This window comes from Saccopteryx leptura, chromosome X (assembly GCF_036850995.1).
Source record: "Saccopteryx leptura isolate mSacLep1 chromosome X, mSacLep1_pri_phased_curated, whole genome shotgun sequence".
Lineage (NCBI taxonomy): Eukaryota > Metazoa > Chordata > Mammalia > Chiroptera > Emballonuridae > Saccopteryx > Saccopteryx leptura.
In genome coordinates, this window is record NC_089516.1 from 29,199,232 (window position 1) to 29,220,626 (window position 21,395).

Genomic DNA, 21,395 nt, shown 5'->3' on the forward strand with positions numbered 1-21,395 from the left:
CAGATTTTTTGAACAAGGAAAGGGTTTATTTGAACAAGTAAAGGCATCCAGTACAGAGTGAACATGTGGGTTTTATCAGTTGAATGAGACCACTGGTTTTGCTTATGGTTCACAATGTCACTTTTGAACATGGCTCTGCATCATCCAGAACATTCTCATCCTCTGAGCAGGTCTCCTTTTTTTATTTTTATTTTTTTTATTTAAGAGGAGGGAAGATAGAGACACAGATTTCCACATGTGCCCTGACCAGGATCTACCCAGTGACCCTCATCTGGGCCCAATGCTCTGCCCATCTGGGCAGATGCTCATAACCAAGCTATTTTTAGCACTTGAGGTAGAGGCTCCATGGAGCCATCAGTGCCTGGGGAGATGGGCTTGAATCAATCAAGCCATGGCTGCAGGAAGGGAAGAGAGAGAGAAGGGAGGGAGAGAAAGAGAAGCAAATGATTGCTTCTCCTGTATACCCTGACCAGGAAATGAACCTGGGACTTCCACATGCCAGGTTGATGCTCTACCACTGAGCAAACTGGCCAGGGCCACAGGTCTCCTTAATAACCCCGATCCCTGCCAGACCACTCTAGTGTCCAGTTCTTAGACTCTAAGATAACACATTGAGTTTATACTCACCAGACCACATTTTCCTCCTTTGAGATAATAGACTTCGGGATTTGAGTCTAAAGGGCATTGGCAACTTGCTGTGATGAAACTTGTCCCCCAGGGCTAGCATGCAGCCCCCTATGCTCATCCCTTTTGTCCAACTCAAATTGCCTTTCCTCATAGTGAGTTGCATTAGATAGTGAGAAACATGACAATTTCTTGTCTTTTCCTACCAGGTGAAATCAGCCAGTAAACCCTGGAACCCTTCATAAATTAAAAAAATCTGGGAGAATGCATATTTCTTTCCTCTCAGCACATTCATTTCTTAGTAGTCTCTTGAGATCGTTATAATAATTGTCTGACGTCTTTTCCATACTGTATGTACTACAGAAATTGGTAGCTCCTGGTAACACACAGAAAACAATAAGAAAAGTCCTATTGTACTGTTTTCTCAGCTACATGTGTTTTTCCTATAATAATGAAAATCTACTTTAAGAAAACTTGCTCTATTTTTTGACAATAGTGCACTTTGAAAGATTTTTATATCAATGACTCCTCATTACATGCCTTAAATTCCTTGGCAGGATAAATCCAGTTTCTGGGTAATCTGTTCTGCTACATTGAACTGTAACTTTCTTGTACATTTTAATACTTAGTAATATTTAAATTATGTGTGTGTTTTTTGGTGTAAACTAATCTAAAATATTTAATTTTTTTTCTTTTAGTTCTTCCTAAAAAATACACAGCTAATGTTCCTCTACGTTTAAATAATATCCCAGTTTGCTATCAAATGTTACACCTGGTCGGAGAGATAAAATCGCCCAAGTTATTATTTGACCGTCCTTTCGTATTTTTCACCCCTGCTCCTTTGAATTTGTCAACTGAGATGGAGATCAAAATTTTACCTCAAAGTTATTACAGGTAAATGCTTAATGTGAATTTACCATATTTTCTTTGTGTGTTTTTTGTTTGTGTGTATGAGTTATGAGGAATGTCTAAATTGTTTCTATACTTAGAACAAACTATTAAAATATTTAACTTTAAATTTAAATTAAAAATACAAAAAAAGGCCATTTAGTTATCTTACGGTCATTTAATTTTCTTATAAAAATTTTTGTCTCTTTTTATGGTATAAAAAGTAAGCTTAAAAACTCAGAGTGTTAGTTTTCTATTGCTGTATGACAGATTACCACAGACTTTATTCCTTAAAACATGAGTTTGTTATCTCAGAGTATCTTTGTGTCAGGAGTCTGGGTTAGTTTGACTGTGTCTATTGCTGACAGTCTCAATAGGTAGAAATCAAGGGGTGGGCAGTAGCAGCAGTCTTATCTGAGGCTCAGTTTTCCTCCAAGCTCCCTGGTTGTTGGCAGAATTTATTGTTGCAGTTGTAGGACTAAGGCATCATTTTCTTGCTGGCTGTTGGGCTAGGTCCACTCTCAGCTCTTAGAGGCCACTCTCAAGTCCTAGCTATGTGGTTCCTCCTCCAATTTGGTACGCTATTTATCCAAAGCAAAAAGTAGACCATCTCTTGACTTCTTTGTGTCTGACCTCTAAACTTCTTTATAAGATCTCATCTAATTGACTCTGATCCACCTAACTTCATTTGACTAGACCTTAGTTACATATAGAAAGTTCCTTTTTTTCTTTTTTAAGTGAAAGGAAGGGAGAGAGTGAGGCACACTCCTGCATGTTCCCCAACTGGGATTCACCTGGGAACACTCTGTCTGGGGTTGATGCTCAGGTACCAAGCTACTTTTAGCACCTGAGGCTGATGCACTCCAATGGAGCTATCCTCAGTGCTCAGGGCCACACTTGAGCCAGTCAAGTCACTGACTCTGGAAAGGAAGAGGGAGAATAGAGGGAACAGGAGGGGGTGAAAAGCACATGGTTTCTTCTTCTGTGTGCCCTGACCACGAATTGAACCCAGGACGTCCAAATACTAGGCGTCCAAATACTCACTCTATCTCCTGAGCCACCAGCCAGGGATGGAAAGTTCCTTTATCATTGCTGTATAACATAACAATCACCAGTGATGTCTCATCATATTTATATGTCTTGTGGCCCAAGGGATGGGAATTACACAGAGTTTGTACACCAAGGGACAGGACTCTTTGGGGCTTCTTGGAATTTTGCCTAACTCATGCGTATACTAGAGCTGAATGCAGTCTGTTTTCATTTTAAAGAAATATATTAATAGCCCAAACCCCAATAGTATGTTGGCCTAGATACACTGTGAGCCTTCACACTAAAAAAATATGTAGATCACTAGATCATGTATATGTGTGTGTTTAATTGCTATGTTTCTGAGCATGGGAGGTCTCCAAAAGACTCAAATCAAATCAGTCCAAGAAAGTATGTATTTATAAGGTCAAAGCAGAGTAGGAGTGGTAAGCTGTAAGAACATGATGCTAAATGCAGGCTTGTTCTTCATTCATGGGACAACTTCAAGGTAGGAAAACTTAATCTGAGGTTCCTAAATTAATCCAGGAACATTGGAAGAGGCTAAGATGGTTCCATATGAGTAAGTTCTACCTTTCAGTAAAAGTAATTCTTCCCTAAATCATTAGTTCTTAAACTTTAGTATTTGTTAGAATCACCTGAAGGACTCTTTTAAAACAGAGGTTGTTGCATTCCATTCCCAGAATTATGATTCAGGAAGGCTGCAATGAGCTGTAACTAGTGTTTTTCATAAGTTTCCAGATCATACTGCTGATCTACGGACCATGTTTTGTGAACCTCTACTCAAAATTAAGCCATCCTCAGATTGGGCCCATATTTCAATTTCCACAGATTTCTATCAACCAGACAGGAGCACAGTATCACAAGGAAGGAAGACTGTGTAGCTTAGAGTCAACACAAACAAACTTCTTGAGATTTAGACTTTTAAGTAATTCAGATATTGGAGTTATCAGCCACAGAATATCAATTATTTTTTTTTAAATGGCATTGCTAAAATTAGTGATTAATATGGGATTCTACAATGTATATTTGAAAATGAACCAAATATAAGTTTTAGAAATTTTAAAATAAAATGTTTAGGGTAAATATGTAAGGGGATCCACTAAACCCTAAGGTTATATAATTATACCACCAGCATAGAAACAAATGAAACCTCATCTAAGCTGGCACGAGAGAAAAAGGGACACATACTCTAGAACTTAAATCTAAAACAAAGACGATGGCAAAACCTCTAGTTGAGCTGTGCAGTAAAATGTAAATGAATAACTCTAGTTAAAAGACAGAGAATGTTTACAGTTAATAAGAAAAAGTTCAGCTGCCTATTAAAAGTAGTATATGTGAAGCATAAGGACAAAGGAAGATTGAAGTAAAAAGTAGGGTAGTAGGGTTTCTCCACTTTGGAACTGTGGACATTTGGGGGAGGATGATTCCTGTTTCTTTGGAGGCTGTGTGCAGCAGTATCCCAATAGCACGCCCCGGGTTGTGACAGAACAGTGAAGGTCTCCACACATTGTTCCAGGTCCCCTGGAGAGTGAAACCACTTCTAGTTGATAATTGACAAACTCATAGGAAGATGTATTATCATAAGCAAAAGCAATCAGGATAGAAGTATTACATGTACGTGTAGTAACCTTTATGAGGTAGAACATATTTTCAATATAGAAAAGTCATTAAATAAGTATAAACTATGTGGCTCACCTGGAAACAGTCACAATTCTAAAATTCTGTCCACAATTTAAATAGTCTTAAAATATATAAACTTCAAATTAAAATAATGGGAGAATTGTAAGATATCTCAATGGTTGCTGAGTCCAAAAGACAAAAACATTTGTACAGATAAACAGAATGTGAACAAGATAGTTAAACTATTTTTTGATACCATATTATTGAAAATACTAAAAATAGTCTTAAAATAGTGTTATAAAATATTGAACCCTGCAATTACAGAAAGCACATATTTCTCATCCATATTTGGGATATTTACAAAAATTGAAAGTGTATCATTCTGTAATTCAGGTTTAACAAATTGTAAAGAGTTGATATCATATTACTATGTTTTCTTATCTAATAATAAAAAATCAATAAGGAAAATAACACATTCCATACATTTGGAAATGTTAAAAAAAAGACTTGAGGACAATCAAAGAAGTTATCATATGGAACTTTGCAAATAAATAATAACTAATACTATATATCCAAACATGAAGACAACATGTATAATACAATCAAATGCTACAAACAGTATTTGAGTATTAGAGTTGAAGATTAAACTTTTAAACAAATGTATTAAACACTTACTGTGGCTTCTGTTGCTTTCTCTTTTTCTAAAAAGTTTCCCCCTTTTTCAAGTGAGAGGAGGGGAGATAGACAGACTCCTATCTGCGCCCCGTCCAGGATCCACCTGGCAACACTGTCTGGGGCTGATGGACTGCCCATCTGGGGCTATGCTCACAACAGAGCTATTTTTAGCACCTGAGGTGGAGGCTCAATGAAGCTATCCTCAACTCTGGGGTCCAATATGCTTGAACCAGTCAAGCAATGGCTGCGTGAGGGGAAGGAGGATAGAGGGAAGGGGGAGGGGAGAGGAAGGGGAGGAGAAGTAGATGGTTACTTCTCCTGTGTATCCTGACTGGGAATCGAACCTGGGGCATCCACATGCTGGGCTGACACTTTACCACTTAACCAACCAGCCAGGGCCTTCTGTTGCTTTCATTAGACAGTTAGGCCTGTTAAAGTTAACTGTATCTGTTGTATTAAATAAACACCAAAATCCAGTGGTTAAGCAAAAAATAAGTAAATAAGCTATGAATGCAGCAAAAGTGGTACTTAGATGAAAATACAGAGTCTTAAATTCTGGTATTAGAAATGGTTGGAAGTCGACTAAACCCAAGAAATGTACAAGGGATAATAAAATGAAAAATAGTAGAAATTGAAGGAACAGAAAACATAGAAGATAGGCTCACTGAAATGAAAAGTTGGTTCTTTGAAATTGTGATATAAAAGATACAAATACAGTGAAGTTGATGAGGAACAAAAAGAAGGCACAAGTAAATAATATTAGGAATAATGGGACATAACCATATATCCAATGAAGAAAAGTGAAATAATCGAAATACTATGAAGACATTTATTTCAATTATATTTGAAAACTTAGTGAATGAGCAGTTTGTAGAAAAAAATGTAATTTACTAAAATCATACTGGAGATAAATTGCAAGTCTTTGAATCAGTACTTAAAATCTTCCCACAAGGAAAATACCATCCTCTGATGTTTTTACAGGAAAGTTTTACTAAACATTCAAGAAACTGATATATCAAACCTTGTACAGATTCTTCCAGAGAATAAATAAGAGAGAATATGCCCCAGTTTGTCTTATGAAGTTAGAAGGTTTTACTATAAAATCAGACAATGACAGTATGAGAACTGTAAATTATAGGTCAGTTTTTCATATGATGAATGCACTAATATAGATGCAATATAATGTATTACTAATATAATATAATACAATATACCACAGAGTGGGGCAAAAGTAGGTTTACAGTTGTATGTGAAAGTTTATTCTTGTATTATTATTGCATTACATAAAACTACTTTTGTCTCACTTTGTGTAATATATGACTAACATAATACAATGTAATGTAATCCCATATAATATAAATATAATAATAGCTTATATCCAACCTGGGTGTATCCCAATATTTCTAAGTTTGCCTAAAATGTTAGAAAATCTGCCCTGGCCAGTTGGCTCAGAGGTAGTGTTATCCTGACATATGGATGTTCTGGGTTCAATGCCTAGTCAGGGCACACAGGAAAAATGACCATCTGCTTCTCTACCCCTCCCCCTCTCCCTCCTCTCTCTGTTTTTCTCTTCTCCTCCTGCAGCAATGGCTTGATTGGGGCAAGTTGGCCCTGGGTGCTTAGGATGGCTTCTTGCCCTCACCACAGGTGCTGGAATGGCTTGGTTGCCAAGCAACGGAGCAGCAGTGCTAGATGGTCAGAGCATTGCTTCATGGGGGCTTGCTGGGTGAATCCCAGTTGGGGTACATGCTGGAGTCTATCTCTCTGCCTCCCTGCTTCCCACTTAAGAAAAATAAGAAAATAAAAAAATCTAAAATGACTTTTCATCTTTCACATTTACAAATTAAAGAGAATGTGGATATGATCATTTCCATAGATATAAGAAAAAAGCATTTGATAAAATTCCAAAGTGATAAAATTCTTAAAAAGGAGTAAAAGAGATATTCTTTAAATTGTTAAAGTTTCCTATCATAAACCTAGAAAAGAGATTATGGATACTGATCTAAATAACTAAATTTCCCTTAAATACAACAAAAAAGGGAAAGATGCCTAGTATCATTGCCTCTAATACATTTTATAGAAGGACATAAAACATACAGATAGTTAAGAGAAAATATGTAAGAATAGGAAATAAGAGAAATAAAATATGTAAGAATAGGAAAGTAAGCTATAAAACTAATTATTTATAGATCAGATGCTTTTCCACGTAGGGCATTAAAAGAATTAACAGGCAAAATTTTAAGTCATGGTGATCATATGAAGATACAAAATTCTAAGTCTAATGTTAAAAATTCAGTAACATTTCAGCATACAACATTTAGAACATGCAACTCTCAAATTACTATTTATAAAGATATTAAAATTAAAGGTAATAGTAATAAACCAAACAAAGCTTGTGGAAGAACTGTATGGGATTATTTGGAGAAAATTATAAAACTTAAGACAAAGAACTCAGACATTAAAGATTTCCATGATTTTTAAGAATTGAAATATGTAATATTATCAAAACGATAGTTGTCCACAAATCAATATACTTCTTCAGTACAACGACAGTAAAAATTCAAATGAAATGTTTTATAGAGATTGACAAGTAAAATTCTACATGTTATATGGAAGAATTCAGGTTCAAGTATAGGCATGCCACCCTTGAAGAAGGTAAGGGCTTGTGATATTGCAGTGATAGATAAAATGACCAAAGGAATAGAACAGAGAGACTTGAAAAAGGCACACACATGGATGGATACTGAATATCTGACAAAGGGAGTATTACAGATCTTTGGGTACAAGAGGTTCAACAAATGGTGCTGGAACAATTTATTATCTCTGTAGACTATTTCAAACTACTCCTGTCTCACATAATACACAAGAACCCATAACAAATGGATCAAAGGCTTAAATGTGAAAGTCAAAATGTAAAAAATATGCAGAGAAAAATGTTTTGGTCTGTGGTTAGATAAAGATTTCTCAAACAAGTTCCAAATGTGATATAATCGTTGAAAATAAAAAGAAAATTATTCAAGTTGGAGAGCATAGAACAATTGCCGGTTTCTGATGCTTGGCCTACAAGATATAATGAGTGCTTGCTTGTGCTGTGGAGCTTGGTCTAAATTTACTGTTCTTTCAAGACCCGATCTTATAAGTAGATACTAACCTCAGTTGCTTAAACAGGAAAGAGAAGTGGCTTAAATTATTTTGTGCTAAAAAGTATTTTTTATTGCAAAACATGTCTAATATAGAAATTACTATTTTAGTCTTTCAAGTTTTGAATTAATGTATGAAGGTATCAATTTAAAAATGATCTCAAGTCAAAAGTTGAATCTTACAAAATATGTTATAATGGAATAAACGTATAAAAGAGACTGTAGAGATGATGGAACCATCTCATTATATTTGTAATAAAATCAACATTAATGACTTATCCAATGAAAAATAATTAGCAATAGAATAGGACCTAATTTATAAATTATTTTTTCCTGTTTTATCCAGTAAACCAGTGGTCCCCAACCCCCAGGCCATGGACTGGTACCAGTCCATGGGCCATTTGGTACCAGTCCACAGAGAAAGAGTAAATAACTTACATTATTTTCGTTTTATTTATATTTAAGTCTGAATGATATTTTATTTTTTAAAAATGACCAGATTTCCTTTGTTACATCCGTCTAAGACTCACTCTTGACACTTGTCTTGGTCACGTGATACATTTATCCATTCCACCCTAAAGGCCGGTCTGTGAAAATATTTTCTGACATTAAACCGGTTCGTGGCCCAAAAAAGTTTGGGGACCACTGCAGTAAATCATATTGATTTAATTAATTCAACTTGAGATCTTTCTCTACTTTTTCTAGTTAATTAGCTGAATAACGTTCATTCTGATTAAAATACTATAGAAATATGACTCCTATTTGGTAACACTTCTTATTTGCTATAAGAGCCTACACATATAATAAAATAAAAATGTAATATTGTTAAATATTTATAGACCACTAAAAGTTATCAAGTATTAATTTGATTTAAAGTGAACACTACATACTCTGTTATTCATAATTCCAAACATTTTAGATTGGCTGAATAATTTATAGCTCTATAGTGATGTACATGAACATTAAGTGAAATTTTTAATAATGATACTTGAAAAATATTCATGATATATGTATACAGTGCTGAAGAGTATTCATATTTAAAAAGAAATTATGTGTGTATATTCATCTATTAATATTTACTCTACATGGGATAAAGCTCTAGCTATTAATGTAATTTTTGGTAAGTTTTTGTCAGGATATATTTAAGGGCAATATTATTTATATCATGGCTGTGGTTAAACACTCATTGTATTTAATCAGGTGTTTTAACTCATTTTTTTCATCTTTAGAAGAAAAAAGAAACTTTTGATCATCTTATGTAGTTCTTCACTAAATTCATACATTGTCAATCTTACATTATGACCAGAAAATAAGAGATGATGCAAAAATATCTTTAATAATTGGGTACATTACTATAGATATTTGTTGTTTTAATTTTTTTTAATTATCCTCCCCCTCAAAAAAAAAAAAAAAAAAAAAAAAAAAACAGAGAAAAACACATTTAAAGCCAATTACTTTCACGCATCAAGTTTTTGTTTTTGCATTTTAAACAGAGATACAACTTTACGTGTCAGAATACCCTCATCATTGTTTCTTGGTGCTGATGACAGCAGTTACTCCCTTTCTGCGAGTTTTCCAGAAGGCAGGACCATCAAAGGCTCTCCCAAAGGAATTAACGCCGCACTCACCTGCCGCTTGATCTTCAAATCATCTAAACCTATGTCATTTTTCACCGGTATTTTTGTCTGTGATAGCAACGGTAACAAGTAAGATATTTAATTGTAGTTTTTTGTTTGTTTGTTTGTTTGTTTCTGACAGTGAAAAGGAAAATGGTTATGCTATTCTACACTATTGTAAAATGTTAAAGGGGAGACATCTAAAATAATGGCTTTGGACATAAAAAGTATTTTAAAAGTTCCAAATGCAACATTGCTCTCATGAGAAACATCATAATAGTGGTCACCAGCATAATATCTGGAACTAGACCACGTGGATTTCAATCCTGGCTGTTACCTTCGGTGAAGTTACTTAATCTTTTGCAGGTCTCAGTTGCCTCATCTATAAAATGGGTATAACCAGTCTCATCTGTAATCATGAGAAATTGAGTTAATAATTATTAAGTAACTGGACAGGAATTGACACAAAGGAAATGCTAAATAAGTATTAAATGAAAAAGAAACATCAGCATAATGAATTTCTAAAATATGATTGTTACATGTTGTTTTAACAGGCTAAGAGAAATTCAGACACAACTTGGTGAAACCATGGTTTTGAATTGTTACCTTTTAGGACCAGAAACCCCACTTTTACAATATATCCTAAGATTATTTGACTTACCAGATGGCAAGAGGCTAATATATACAGGAACAAAGTTTGTTTAAAATGTTTATAGTGAAAAGTAGCTTTAGAATGAATTGTACACTAAAGATTATTGTCAATATGTTTACTTTATATGATAATTTATCAACTTTTGGTGTGAATTTTACTGTTATATTATATATTAGTATACCATATATAATATAGTATATTATAGTACATAATATATTACTATATTATATAATACATAGTAGTCATTCCTAGTCAAAGGCTTGACTTACATGTTAGGAATTAGAAAGGAGAAAGGAGAGAAACACATGTTACCAGGGTATTGTATCCAAGGTGAAGTGTGGTTGTATCCGGAACACAGTGCATGGAGTTCTGTGTGTATGTTGATAGATAAAATCTTCTAAGTTACACTTCTCAGACTCCTATTTTTCTCTTTTGATGCTAACAATCTATCTTTTGTTGACATTAAAAAAAATAATGGGCCTGACCTGTGGTGGCGCAGTGGATAAAGCGTCGACCTGGAAATGCTGAGGTCACCGGTTCGAAACCCTGGGCTTGCCTGGTCAAGGCACATATGGGAGTTGATGCTTCCTGCTCCTCCCCCCTTCTCTCTCTGTCTCTCTCTCTCCTTTCTAAAATGAATAAATAAATAAATAATTAAAAAAAAAAAATAATGGTGTTGATTTAGGCTCCTTTCAAGCATGGAACTCCTTGACTCTGTCCTGGGAAACATTGTATCTTTTTGCATGTTACTTGTACTTTACTTTTCTCTAGTCCTTAAATTCACACTTTGCCCAAAACACTACATTAGGTGCACCTTGGAGTTCACTAATACGGATCCATGAATACCTTAAAGCTAATCAAGGCCCAGACCACAATAACAGGATGGGAAGGAAATAGTTTCACTAAATACTGTGTGAGCTAGATGGCTTTTAGATAAAAGTAGAACTGCCTGTCAGGCGGGGAGGAACAGACTTCATTGTGCCGACGTTTTGAGGTCTGGTCAGCAAATGGGATGGTATGGAGACCTAAGAACAGTCTCTAGGGGAGGAGGGTGCTATATTTGATGCTATATTTAATGATTTTATTTTATTTTTTTGTGACAGAGACAGAGAGAGGTACAGATAGGGACAGACAGACAGGAAGGGAGAGAGATGAGAAACATCAATTCTTTGTTGCGGTTCCTTAGTTCTTCGCTGATTGCTTTCTCATATGTGCCTTGACGGGGGGGGGGGGGGGGGGCGGTGGCTTCAGCAGACCAAGTGACCCCTTGCTCAAGCCAGCGACCTTGGGTTCAGGCTGGTGAGCTGTGCTCAAACCACATGAGCCCGCACTAAAGCCGGCAACCTCGAGGTTTTGAACCTGGGTCCTCTATGTCCTAGTCTGGCACTCTATCCACTGCGCCACCATGTGGTCAGGCTTGATGATTTTGTTATCTTGTCTCTGTCATTTTGTCTTCTTTTAGCCTCTAGACTTGTTTGCTCTGACCTGAATTTCACACCCATCTTATCTTACTTTCCATTAAACTCCATTTCAACCCTCTGCTGGTTTAGCATAAAGTGGAGTTATTGGAACTAATTTAGAAACTTTGATAATCATAGATGGGCTACAAAAGGCTTTTTCATGAAACAGGCAACAAATCATGAGGTTCCAGCACTCTCTGGAACCTTAATACTGACAACCCACTTTACTGCTGCCTTGTTAAGTCCTTATCTAGTTTCCTGTCAAGCATATAATCAGATCATCTTTCTAGTCTCAGTGCCCAAAGCTGTCTTTGCCTTTGTCTCGCTAGACATTTCACCTTTGATACCATTGAGATAAATGAGGTCTTTCAGCAAGAAAATCCTCCAGTGTTTCCCTTTCACCTTAGAAGTTCTTTTTGGAATCAGTTGGACTCTTTCATTGCTTTTTATCTGTTTGTATGTACTGGAGGTAATCCTTGGGTGCTCCGCCCAAGATTGGGGTAAGCAAAGATGAAATAGAAAGTGGTCCTTCCATGATGGAGGTCGGTGTAGTAGAGAAAATAGACTTAACCCAATTTTTTATATACCCTTTGGTGCCAACAGAAGTAGGAATAAAATGGAAAAGTACTGAATAAAAGAAGTAAATGAAAATGGAAAAGGTGTTACTAATGTCTGGGGTGGTGGAGGAATCTGGGATACTGCATAGTCTTCTGAGGAAAATCTCAAAGGACAAATTACTCTTGCCAGTGTTTATCTTTTTTTTTTTTTTTTTTGTATCCTGTTTGTCCATGTGGAAGTGCATGGCTCCAGTTAAAAATAAACATTCATTCCTTCATGCTTTGCTTTCTTTTTTATATATAAGCCCATTTCATACTGTGGTCCCCCTTGGGGCATAACATGCTTGGCTTTTAATTTTGTGTCCTTCTTTAGACTTTGTCATATTTGGATTGGTTAAACTGGCCCAAGACTGTAAATTTTATCCACTATGGTACTTGCTGATATGTCTGCTGTCATTGATAATGGTCCCCTCCACACTCATGTGCCCTCAGTTCTGAGGTTGCACACCCTGCCTGTCTTTTCCCCAGATTTCCCCCAAACCTGGGGATGCAGGTTGTGTATATCTATGGGAGGGTTGGTGATGTGGTCAGAATATTATGTGTGGTAAAAAACACACTAGTTCTGAAGGCCGAAGCAGCCTCATGTTTGCAAGATACTTTGGTGTTTTGGGTTTGATGGTTATTAATAGGGCAGAACTGAGAGATGATGCTGAAAGGGCAGCAGAAGCAGACAATGACAGTCTGCATGCCCTGCTTTATGGCCATGAATGGGACATAGGAAGGGAACCAGGATTGATATGGGAATCAAAGCCTGGATAATAAATACAGGAAGCAGGTTAACAGCTATGAATTAACATGACTCAGGTCCTAGTCTGCGTATCATGACATCCACCCAACAGCCTGGTAGGTGGATATTTTTAGATCTTTAGATTTCTTATGAAAATGAAAATATATTCTTTTCCTACAAAAATTACAGGAGTATATGTGCTTATTATTGAAACAATATATTTTAATTTAGAAGCTTAGGGTTTTATGAGGGATTTTTATATCTATTTATAAGAGTTTAAATGATATTAAGAATGGCTTTTGAGGGAGTCAAGCAATGCAATATTAAAATCTAATTTCTCTCATTGCTGCTTTACCAATCAACCTCTAGTCTAGCTTAAAATTATCTTATGTTCTCATCAATTCAGTTTTTCTATTTCTGACTTTCCTTATTTTTACTTTTGGCATATGAGGTAACAATCTAAGGGCAGCAATTCAGTTACCATGAGAGTGAGATTGCTTTGGATAATCTCCAAATCATATATAATGTATTTTAGAGTTGATACTTGTTTTTATGTTTATAAATGTATATTATTCACACAGCAGCAAATAGATTAAGGGTTGCCAGCATGTTGCAATCCCCCGTTTTGCATGGTGGTTTCTACTCTAGGTCCTGGAGAAAAAACATTGTATCCTGAAGGAACTTTTAATTGTGAGAATGAAGTCTTGGAATTTTCTCTTTCTTAATAATCATAGTCTGACTGGTACTTTCTCTAGACCTTGCAAAAAACAAAAGAGTTATGGCTTGGGGTGATTTATTTCATAGAAATCCTAAGACATGCCAAATACAGCTTAATATTTTTCTATGATTAACTCTAAACATAAGGTGTTTCGTTTTGTAGAATGAAGAGTTAATTTCAACGGCAAATAAGGAAACAGGAGGTTAACTTGAGTTAGCAATGCCTCATTGTTAAACTGCAAATGTGAATTGCGAGTTCATAATTAGAAATGTGGCATCAAAACTCTGAGATCCTCCATACATTTTTTAAATCTCACGTTTATTTAACACATATCCATTATGCTCAAAAGCAATTATATCTTCCCTAGGTTTTTAATTGGAATAACTTTAAAGCAAATGAAAAGAAAAAGATCAGCTGTTTTATAAGAGAGGTAACGTGAATTACTGAAAATTAAAATTTAAGCCAAATGAAAGAAATCTCAATGACTTATTTGTCAAATAGATATGGGTTGCTATTCTGATGTCAGCCGCTTTCTCTTTTAGAGCTGTGGTTCTCATGTCTGGATACCAAACTTACCTGGAGATTTAAAAAAAGAAATACAAACACTTCAGTCTAATCCATAGACGGGGTTATAAATTGTCTGAAGAGTAACCTAGGCATTGCAAATTTAAAAAGCTTCTTGTTTAAGTCGAATGGGAACTCAGAGTTGAGAACACTAGCTCTAGAACATTGGTTCTCAAACCTTACCCTGCATATGACTCAATTGGAGGGCTACTTACAACAGATTCCAAGCTGTACCCCCAGAGTCCCTGGTCCCTGGTCTACCAAGTGATGGATGGGACCTGCAAATTTGCAAGTCTAACATTCCCATTTGATGCTGAGGTTGCTGCCTAGGCACAGACTTGGAGCTTGTTTGAAAGACAGAATTTCTAGTCTCTGTTGAGATCTAAGGAGTCAGTGTCATCTGTATTTTAAAACTATCCCCAAGTGATTCCTGTGCACAGTAAAGTTGGTGAAACACTGGACCAAAGAATACTGAATAAGGAAAAATGACATCAAGAAGGATTAGATTAAACAGTGGAACACTTTTAAATGTTTGGCAGAAAATAACATGATTACTAGAAAATAGTGTTGCTGTGAGAATCCTGCAACCCAACTTTGTTTTAGAGTAGGTTTAGTTTAGTTTGCTAATATATTATCTAGCTTAACCTGGTTAAGTATAATTCCACATTTACAGGAGAGGAAATTGATGTACTCCTGTTTGTTTATCTTTTGGACCCTCAACAGCTATAGAATGAAAGAACTGGCCCTGGCCGGTTGGCTCAGCGGTAGAGCGTCGGCCTGGCGTGCGGAAGTCCCGGGTTCGATTCCCAGCCAGGGCACACAGGAGAAGCGCCCATCTGCTTCTCCACCCCTCCCCCTCTCCTTCCTCTCTGTCTCTCTCTTCCCCTCCTGCAGCCGAAGCTCCATTGGAGCAAAGATGGCCTGGGCGCTGGGAATGGCTTCGTGGCCTCTGCCTCAGGCGCTAGAGTGGCTCTGGTTGCAACAAAGCGATGCCCCAATGGGCAGAGCATCGCCCCCTGGTGGACGTGCCGGGTGGATCCCGGTCGGGCGCATGCGGGAGTCTGTCTGACTGTCTTCCAGTTTCCAGCTTCAGAAAAATACCAAAAAAAAAAAAAAGAACTAAGAACTGAGATCAAGTCCCATTATCTCTATCACAGAATTTTGCTCCCCTTTAACTTTTTTTTCCCTTCTTTTTCCAAGTGAGAGGAGAGGAGATCAACTCCAACATGCGCCCAACCAAGATCCACCCGTCAGCCCCCATATGGGGCCAATGCTCTGCCCATCTAGGGCCATGCTCACAACCAAGCTATTTTTAGTGCCTGAGGTAGAGGCTTCAGGGTGCTATCCTTAGCACCCAGGGCCAAAGCATTCGAAGCAATCAAGCCATGGCTGCAGGAGGGGAAGAGAGATATATAGAGAGAAGGGGGCGTGAGGGGTGGAGAATAAGGTGGTCACTGCTCCTGTGTGCCCTGACTGGAAATCAAACCAGGGACATCCACACACTGGTCAGACACTCTACCACTGAGCCAACTGGTGAAGACCCCTTTAACTGTTCAAGTCTTAGGATTTTATTGCTATAATATGGTCAGTTTAGTAAGAAAACTGAATATACAATTATTTTTAAAATTTGTTATGTTATATATCATCCATGATGAATAGGAAGACTTCAATGTTTTAATGCAAGTTAAAACTAATCATGTTATATATGAGAGGCCAATTAGAAGTGTACAGTAAGAATGTACAGGAATGTTTGGTAGATGTTGTTGATCTAAAATCAGAGCTGATTAGCTGGCATAAAGTGGTATATCCTTGCCAGTGGGTAACGTTTGAAATATTTCTTTGGGTTTGGTAGCCAGTCACCGTCAGACCTGGTGCCTGACCCGCCTCAGGTACCCCGTTTGGACCTTGAACTGACTCGAGACCTAGTAACAAAAGGGTTAATGCCTGTCATAGCCAGAGTTCTAGGGACAATGTGCTGTTTTGTTTTTGGTGCGTCTCAGCCTATATACAGTGATGCTATTGCTTAGAAATACCGGGGTCACTCACCTGGGATATACTATGTACTTATGGCAGTCCCACAGACATTTTCCCTTTCAGAGCCATTGTTGTGGCTGGACTGGCCCTTGCAATTTTTGCTATGATTGCAGGATGTACCTCAAAAACAACTATGGGGACACTTTGCAAAACATGATTTAGTACTGACAAGTCCGGGAGGGTAAAAGGCACACCTGGGGCCACATAATGAAGTCACCAGTAGAGAAAGAGTGAGCAAAAGGGTGGGGAAAGCTGGGGGTTCTGTGTTTACTGAGCCAAGGGCAGGTTGCCTAGGGTTTCCCATGGTCACTCTTTATTGGTGAATTTAAAAAATGAGTGGGAATTAAAGTGAGAGAAACTTAAAAGAAGCAGGCTTATTTTTTAAAATAGAGAATGAACAGCTCTTAGTTATGTCACTCTTTTTCTGTATATAAGTAGCATTTTATCAACTGGGTTATGGATTCAGAAACATTTTTGGTGCATAATGAAACTTGTTATGCTTACTCTCATTAAAATAATAGGACAGTCTCTAAAATTGAAATATTATTTTTAAAATAATTCAATACAATAAAGAGGAATAATGAAAGCTGATTCTAATTGTTTTCCTCATAATTTGGCATCTGTGTAGGGTACACCTGGCAAGTTGGGATCTGTTTCTAGTTTTTTTGTTTTTTGTTTTTTTTTTTAGAGAGAGAGAGAGAGAAAGAGAGAGAGAGAGAGGAACAGACAGGAAGGGAGAGAGATGAAAAGCATCAACTCATAGTGGCAGAACCTTAGTTTTTCATTGATTACTTTCTCATATGTGTCTTGACTGGAGAGGGACGTGTTGTTCCAGCCGAGCCAGTAACCCTTGCTTAAGCCAGCAGCCTTGGGCTGAAGCCAGCAACCATGGGATCATGTTTATGACCCCACACTCGTGCTGGTGACCCTGTGCACAAGCCAGTGAGCTCAGGGTTTCAAATCTAGGTCCTCAGTGTCCCAGGCCGATGCTCTATCCACTGTGCCACCACTGGTCAGGCTATTTCTAACATTTTTATAAGTATTTTTAGCATGCTTCTTCCAGACATTTTATTGTTTTGAGAGGAATCTTTGTCATGTTAAGGAGACTAGTAGACCATGAATCAGACCCACAGTCCAACTGCATGGAGTGCTAATGTGTTCAGGTTGGCAACATGACCTTAGTAAGTCTAGTTTAAATTAATATCATTATCTGCCTGACCTGTGGTGGCGCAGTGGATAAGGCGTCAACCTGGAAACACTGAGGTTGCCGGTTCAAAACCCTGGCTTGCCTGGTCAAGGCACATATGGGAGTTGATGCTTCCTGCTCCTCCTCCTTCTCTCTCTCTCTCTCTTTCTCTCTCTCACCCCCCTCTAAAATGAATAAATAAATAAATAAAAATTATAAAAAAATATCATTATCTGCTCTTTATGTGTCTTTCTGGAATATATGAAAGTACGTATGTAAAGTGAGTCAAGAACGTATACGGGACACTGCCACATAGCTAGAAGCAACTTTTGAGGTATTCAAAGCTCCTCTCCCCTTAGGGGTCAAGAAGAGCAATATTTAGGACATGTTCATATTTTGGAAACTCCAGTTTTATCACAAACCTCCTGCCAATGAGCCATTTAGAATTTTAGCACTGTGGCTGATGAAAGGCAGGCATGGGAAATCTCGCGTGTATTTAATAATCATCTAATCGATCATAATACAGTAATGGAATATTTCCCAAAACATCTGTCATGTTTTGAGAGGCTGGGTTATACAGAAAAGAAGGTATTTTTCCCCCTTTGGAATTCTCAAACTTTTTTTAAAAGTTTATTTAGAAAATTAAATTTGCCTGACCTGTGGTGGCGCAGTGGATAAAGAGTCAACCTGGAAATGCTGAGGTTGCCGGTTCAAAACCCTGGGCTTGTCTGGTCAAGGCACATATGGGAGTTGATGCTTTCTGCTCCTCCCTCCTTCTCTCTCTCTCTCTCTCTCCCCTCTCTATAATGAATAAATAAAATCTTTAAAAAAAAAATTAAATTTAACTTGGTGACATTGATCCATAAGAGCACATAGGCTTCAGGTAAATGTTTCTATAGCATTTGGACTGTTGATTATGTTGTATACCCATCACCCAAAGTCAAATCATTTTCTGTCACCTTATATTTGTCCTTCTTTGTACCTGTCCCCCATCCTTCCCCCACATCTGTACATGTACCTCCCCCTTGTAACCACTTCACTTTTGTCTATGGCCATGAATCTCAGTTTTATATCCTGTGTGTGACATCATATAGTTCTTAGCTTTTTCTGATTTATTTCACTCAGAATAGTGTTTTTAAGGTCCATCCATGTTGTTATAAATGTCGCTTGGTCATCATTTCTTATGGCTGAGTAGTATTCCATTGTATCATATATATGTACCTCTTTATCCAGTATTCTTTTGAGAGACACTTCGGTTGTTTTCATGTCTTGGCCACTGTGAATAACGCTGTGATGAACATGGGGGTGCATAACACAAGGTGTTTTTCCACCTTTCTTGATCTTGTGTGTGTAGAGAGAATAGGCAGTGGGAGGAGCAGAATTGTTAAGGAGCCATGCTTTGTTCTGTCATAAGCATCTGTTCCTTATTCCTTGACCTAGTCCGTGAAAAGCTGTTTGTAATGGTATCTTCATTCTATGAAGAACAGTAATTTCATAGTAGATCTGTTCAACCAAGTCACAGGATTACAGCGCAGTCTCTATTGTACAGTACAATATTTATATATATTTAACCAAAATATAGGATACCAGTGTATTATAATAAATTGTACACAAGATAATATTCATGATTTGATCATTATTCACTTGTAGCAAAATGAGGGTGTTTAAAATTTGTATAGAAACTGAAAAAGCCTAGAAATGGAATGCCAAGATAATATTTACCACGTCTTCTGGGATTATTAAAATCATAGTGCTTTTAACACCAGGTTGCCGAAAAGAAAGTTAGCCATCGGTGATGTGGTTTCTCTCTTTTCCTACTTTTTGTTCTCTTCACCCCCAATCTTTGAAGCCAGTGGTTAGAGAGCTTCTGCCCCGCTGACAGATTTTTCCCTTGAGGAAGTTGCAGTGCCTCGCCCTTTCCTCTCCCTGAGTGGGTGTGAGCAGCAGCCTAACTGCTGCTCCTCACAGAGCTCCTAAAAGTTCCTTGCCCATGCAGTCGGGTGGCACATTTTCTTCCTGTTAACCATGTTAACAACTATAATATTTCCCCACAAGAACACTGAATCAAAAATAAAATACACTGCTCACAAAAATTAGGGGATATTTCAAAATGAATATGAAGCAATAAAAAAAGCGTTTGATTCTTTTTTATTAAACAACATCAGAAAAGCTAATGACAAGTCAAAGAAAGTTGTTCAATTATGTGAATGAGATGCAAAACCACTTTTATTTCATTGATGAAAATGCACTATATAGAAGGCTGAAAGTACTGGAGTATCTGCACATTCCGTGATCCTGTATGTTTTGTGAGCAGTAGATATTGATATATATTAACTGACATTAGTGATTTAAAATTGTGCAAAGAGCCCCTAAAGAGAGATTTGGAGACTTAAAAAATAGTTTATATCGATAACAGAATTATTTCCAGGTTGTTGGGCAGACTGAAAATGAGATGTTTCTGGTAAAAAGAATTTATATATATTTGAGATATTGCTAAATGGACATACATTTCTGGAGTTGATGACTATCCATTGATCATTCATGTGTCTAAAGAAGAATTCTCTGCTCTTACCTTACTTTGCTGTATATCAATCAATGAAGTACATTCACATGTGAAACATACTTCCATGAACTTATACACATTTAGATCAAACCTAAAGTGTTTTCAAGGTCACTAAATTTGTTAATAGCACATACTTGCCAGAACTATTAATGTTCATAAATAAGTGTCTTGATGGGTTGCATTTAACATATTGTGGGTTATCGCAATGCCCAGAAGAGCAGCTGTAACTTTACTCTTTTTCCCTCCACTCACCAACGATTATTGAAAAACAGTTAGGTGAGAATCACAGTATCATCAGGAATATTTTCAATCTGTTTTGCTCTATTTAAAATAAAAGTCTGTAACTTTATTGCTGAAAAAAAAAATGACATTCGATGTCCTCAACTGTGATAGAGAATTTTTTGTTTGGCCACATCTTTTGTGTGTGTGTGTGTGTGTGTGTGTGTGTGTGTGTGTGTGTGTGTGTGTGTGGCAGAGACAGAGAGAGACAGAGAGTGGGACAAATAGGGGCAGAAAGACAGGAAGGGATGGCTACATCTTCTTTGACCTCAATTGTTATAAATATACATTACAGCACTAGATTACATTCCATTCATTGGCCCAATTAACGTAAAAGTGCAACATATAGTAAGCATTCAGTATTTATATAAACATCAGTTAACCCTTTTTTGTGTAAATAAAGTTACATGTGAATTACTTTGCTAGCAATTTTTGAATTGAGAAACATTGTGAATAGGTGTGGATCAGCTGCTTTGGAAAGGTTGCCCAAGGATATTTGTTTTGTGTAATAAATTCTTCTAAAGCAAATACTGTCATTCCATTATTTGTAAGTCTTTATTTAAATACTGTATAGATAGCAATAAGCACTTGGTTTTTTTGTGATGGCATTACTGGTGGCTTTTACAGTGAAAAGCAATTTCAAAGGGCTGACCCAGATATTTTCTTCTCCTCCTATTTCTCACTTTATTCAGTTCTGTAAATAGAAATCTAGAGCAGTGGTTTTCAACCTTTTTATATTTGGGGACAGGTGAAAATAAAATTATTTTGGGGACTTCTAAGGCAAAAATCACACCGAGTATAAGCGAATTTGACTAATACCATTCGGTTTGTAAACTTCACACATCATCAGGATGGTTAACTCTTTTGGGGACCGGCATGGAATTTCTGGTGAACTGGTCTACAGACCAGCAGTTGAAATACACTGCTCTAGAGCATTAATCCAAAGTAGTTGTTAGCTAAAAGCTTTTCTTTAACTCTTCATAGC

At 37.0% G+C, this 21,395-nt stretch overlaps 1 protein-coding gene across 1 annotated transcript in view; it reads left to right on the top strand.

Annotated features, from left to right (window-relative positions):
• CFAP47 (cilia and flagella associated protein 47) overlaps positions 1-21,395 on the top strand; it is a 390,193-nt gene that overhangs the window by 116,834 nt on the left and 251,964 nt on the right. The window contains exon 23 of the mRNA XM_066357757.1: positions 9,488-9,700. Within this exon, the coding sequence (XP_066213854.1) occupies positions 9,488-9,700 (213 nt within the window). The remainder of the gene's footprint in view (positions 1-9,487; positions 9,701-21,395) is intronic.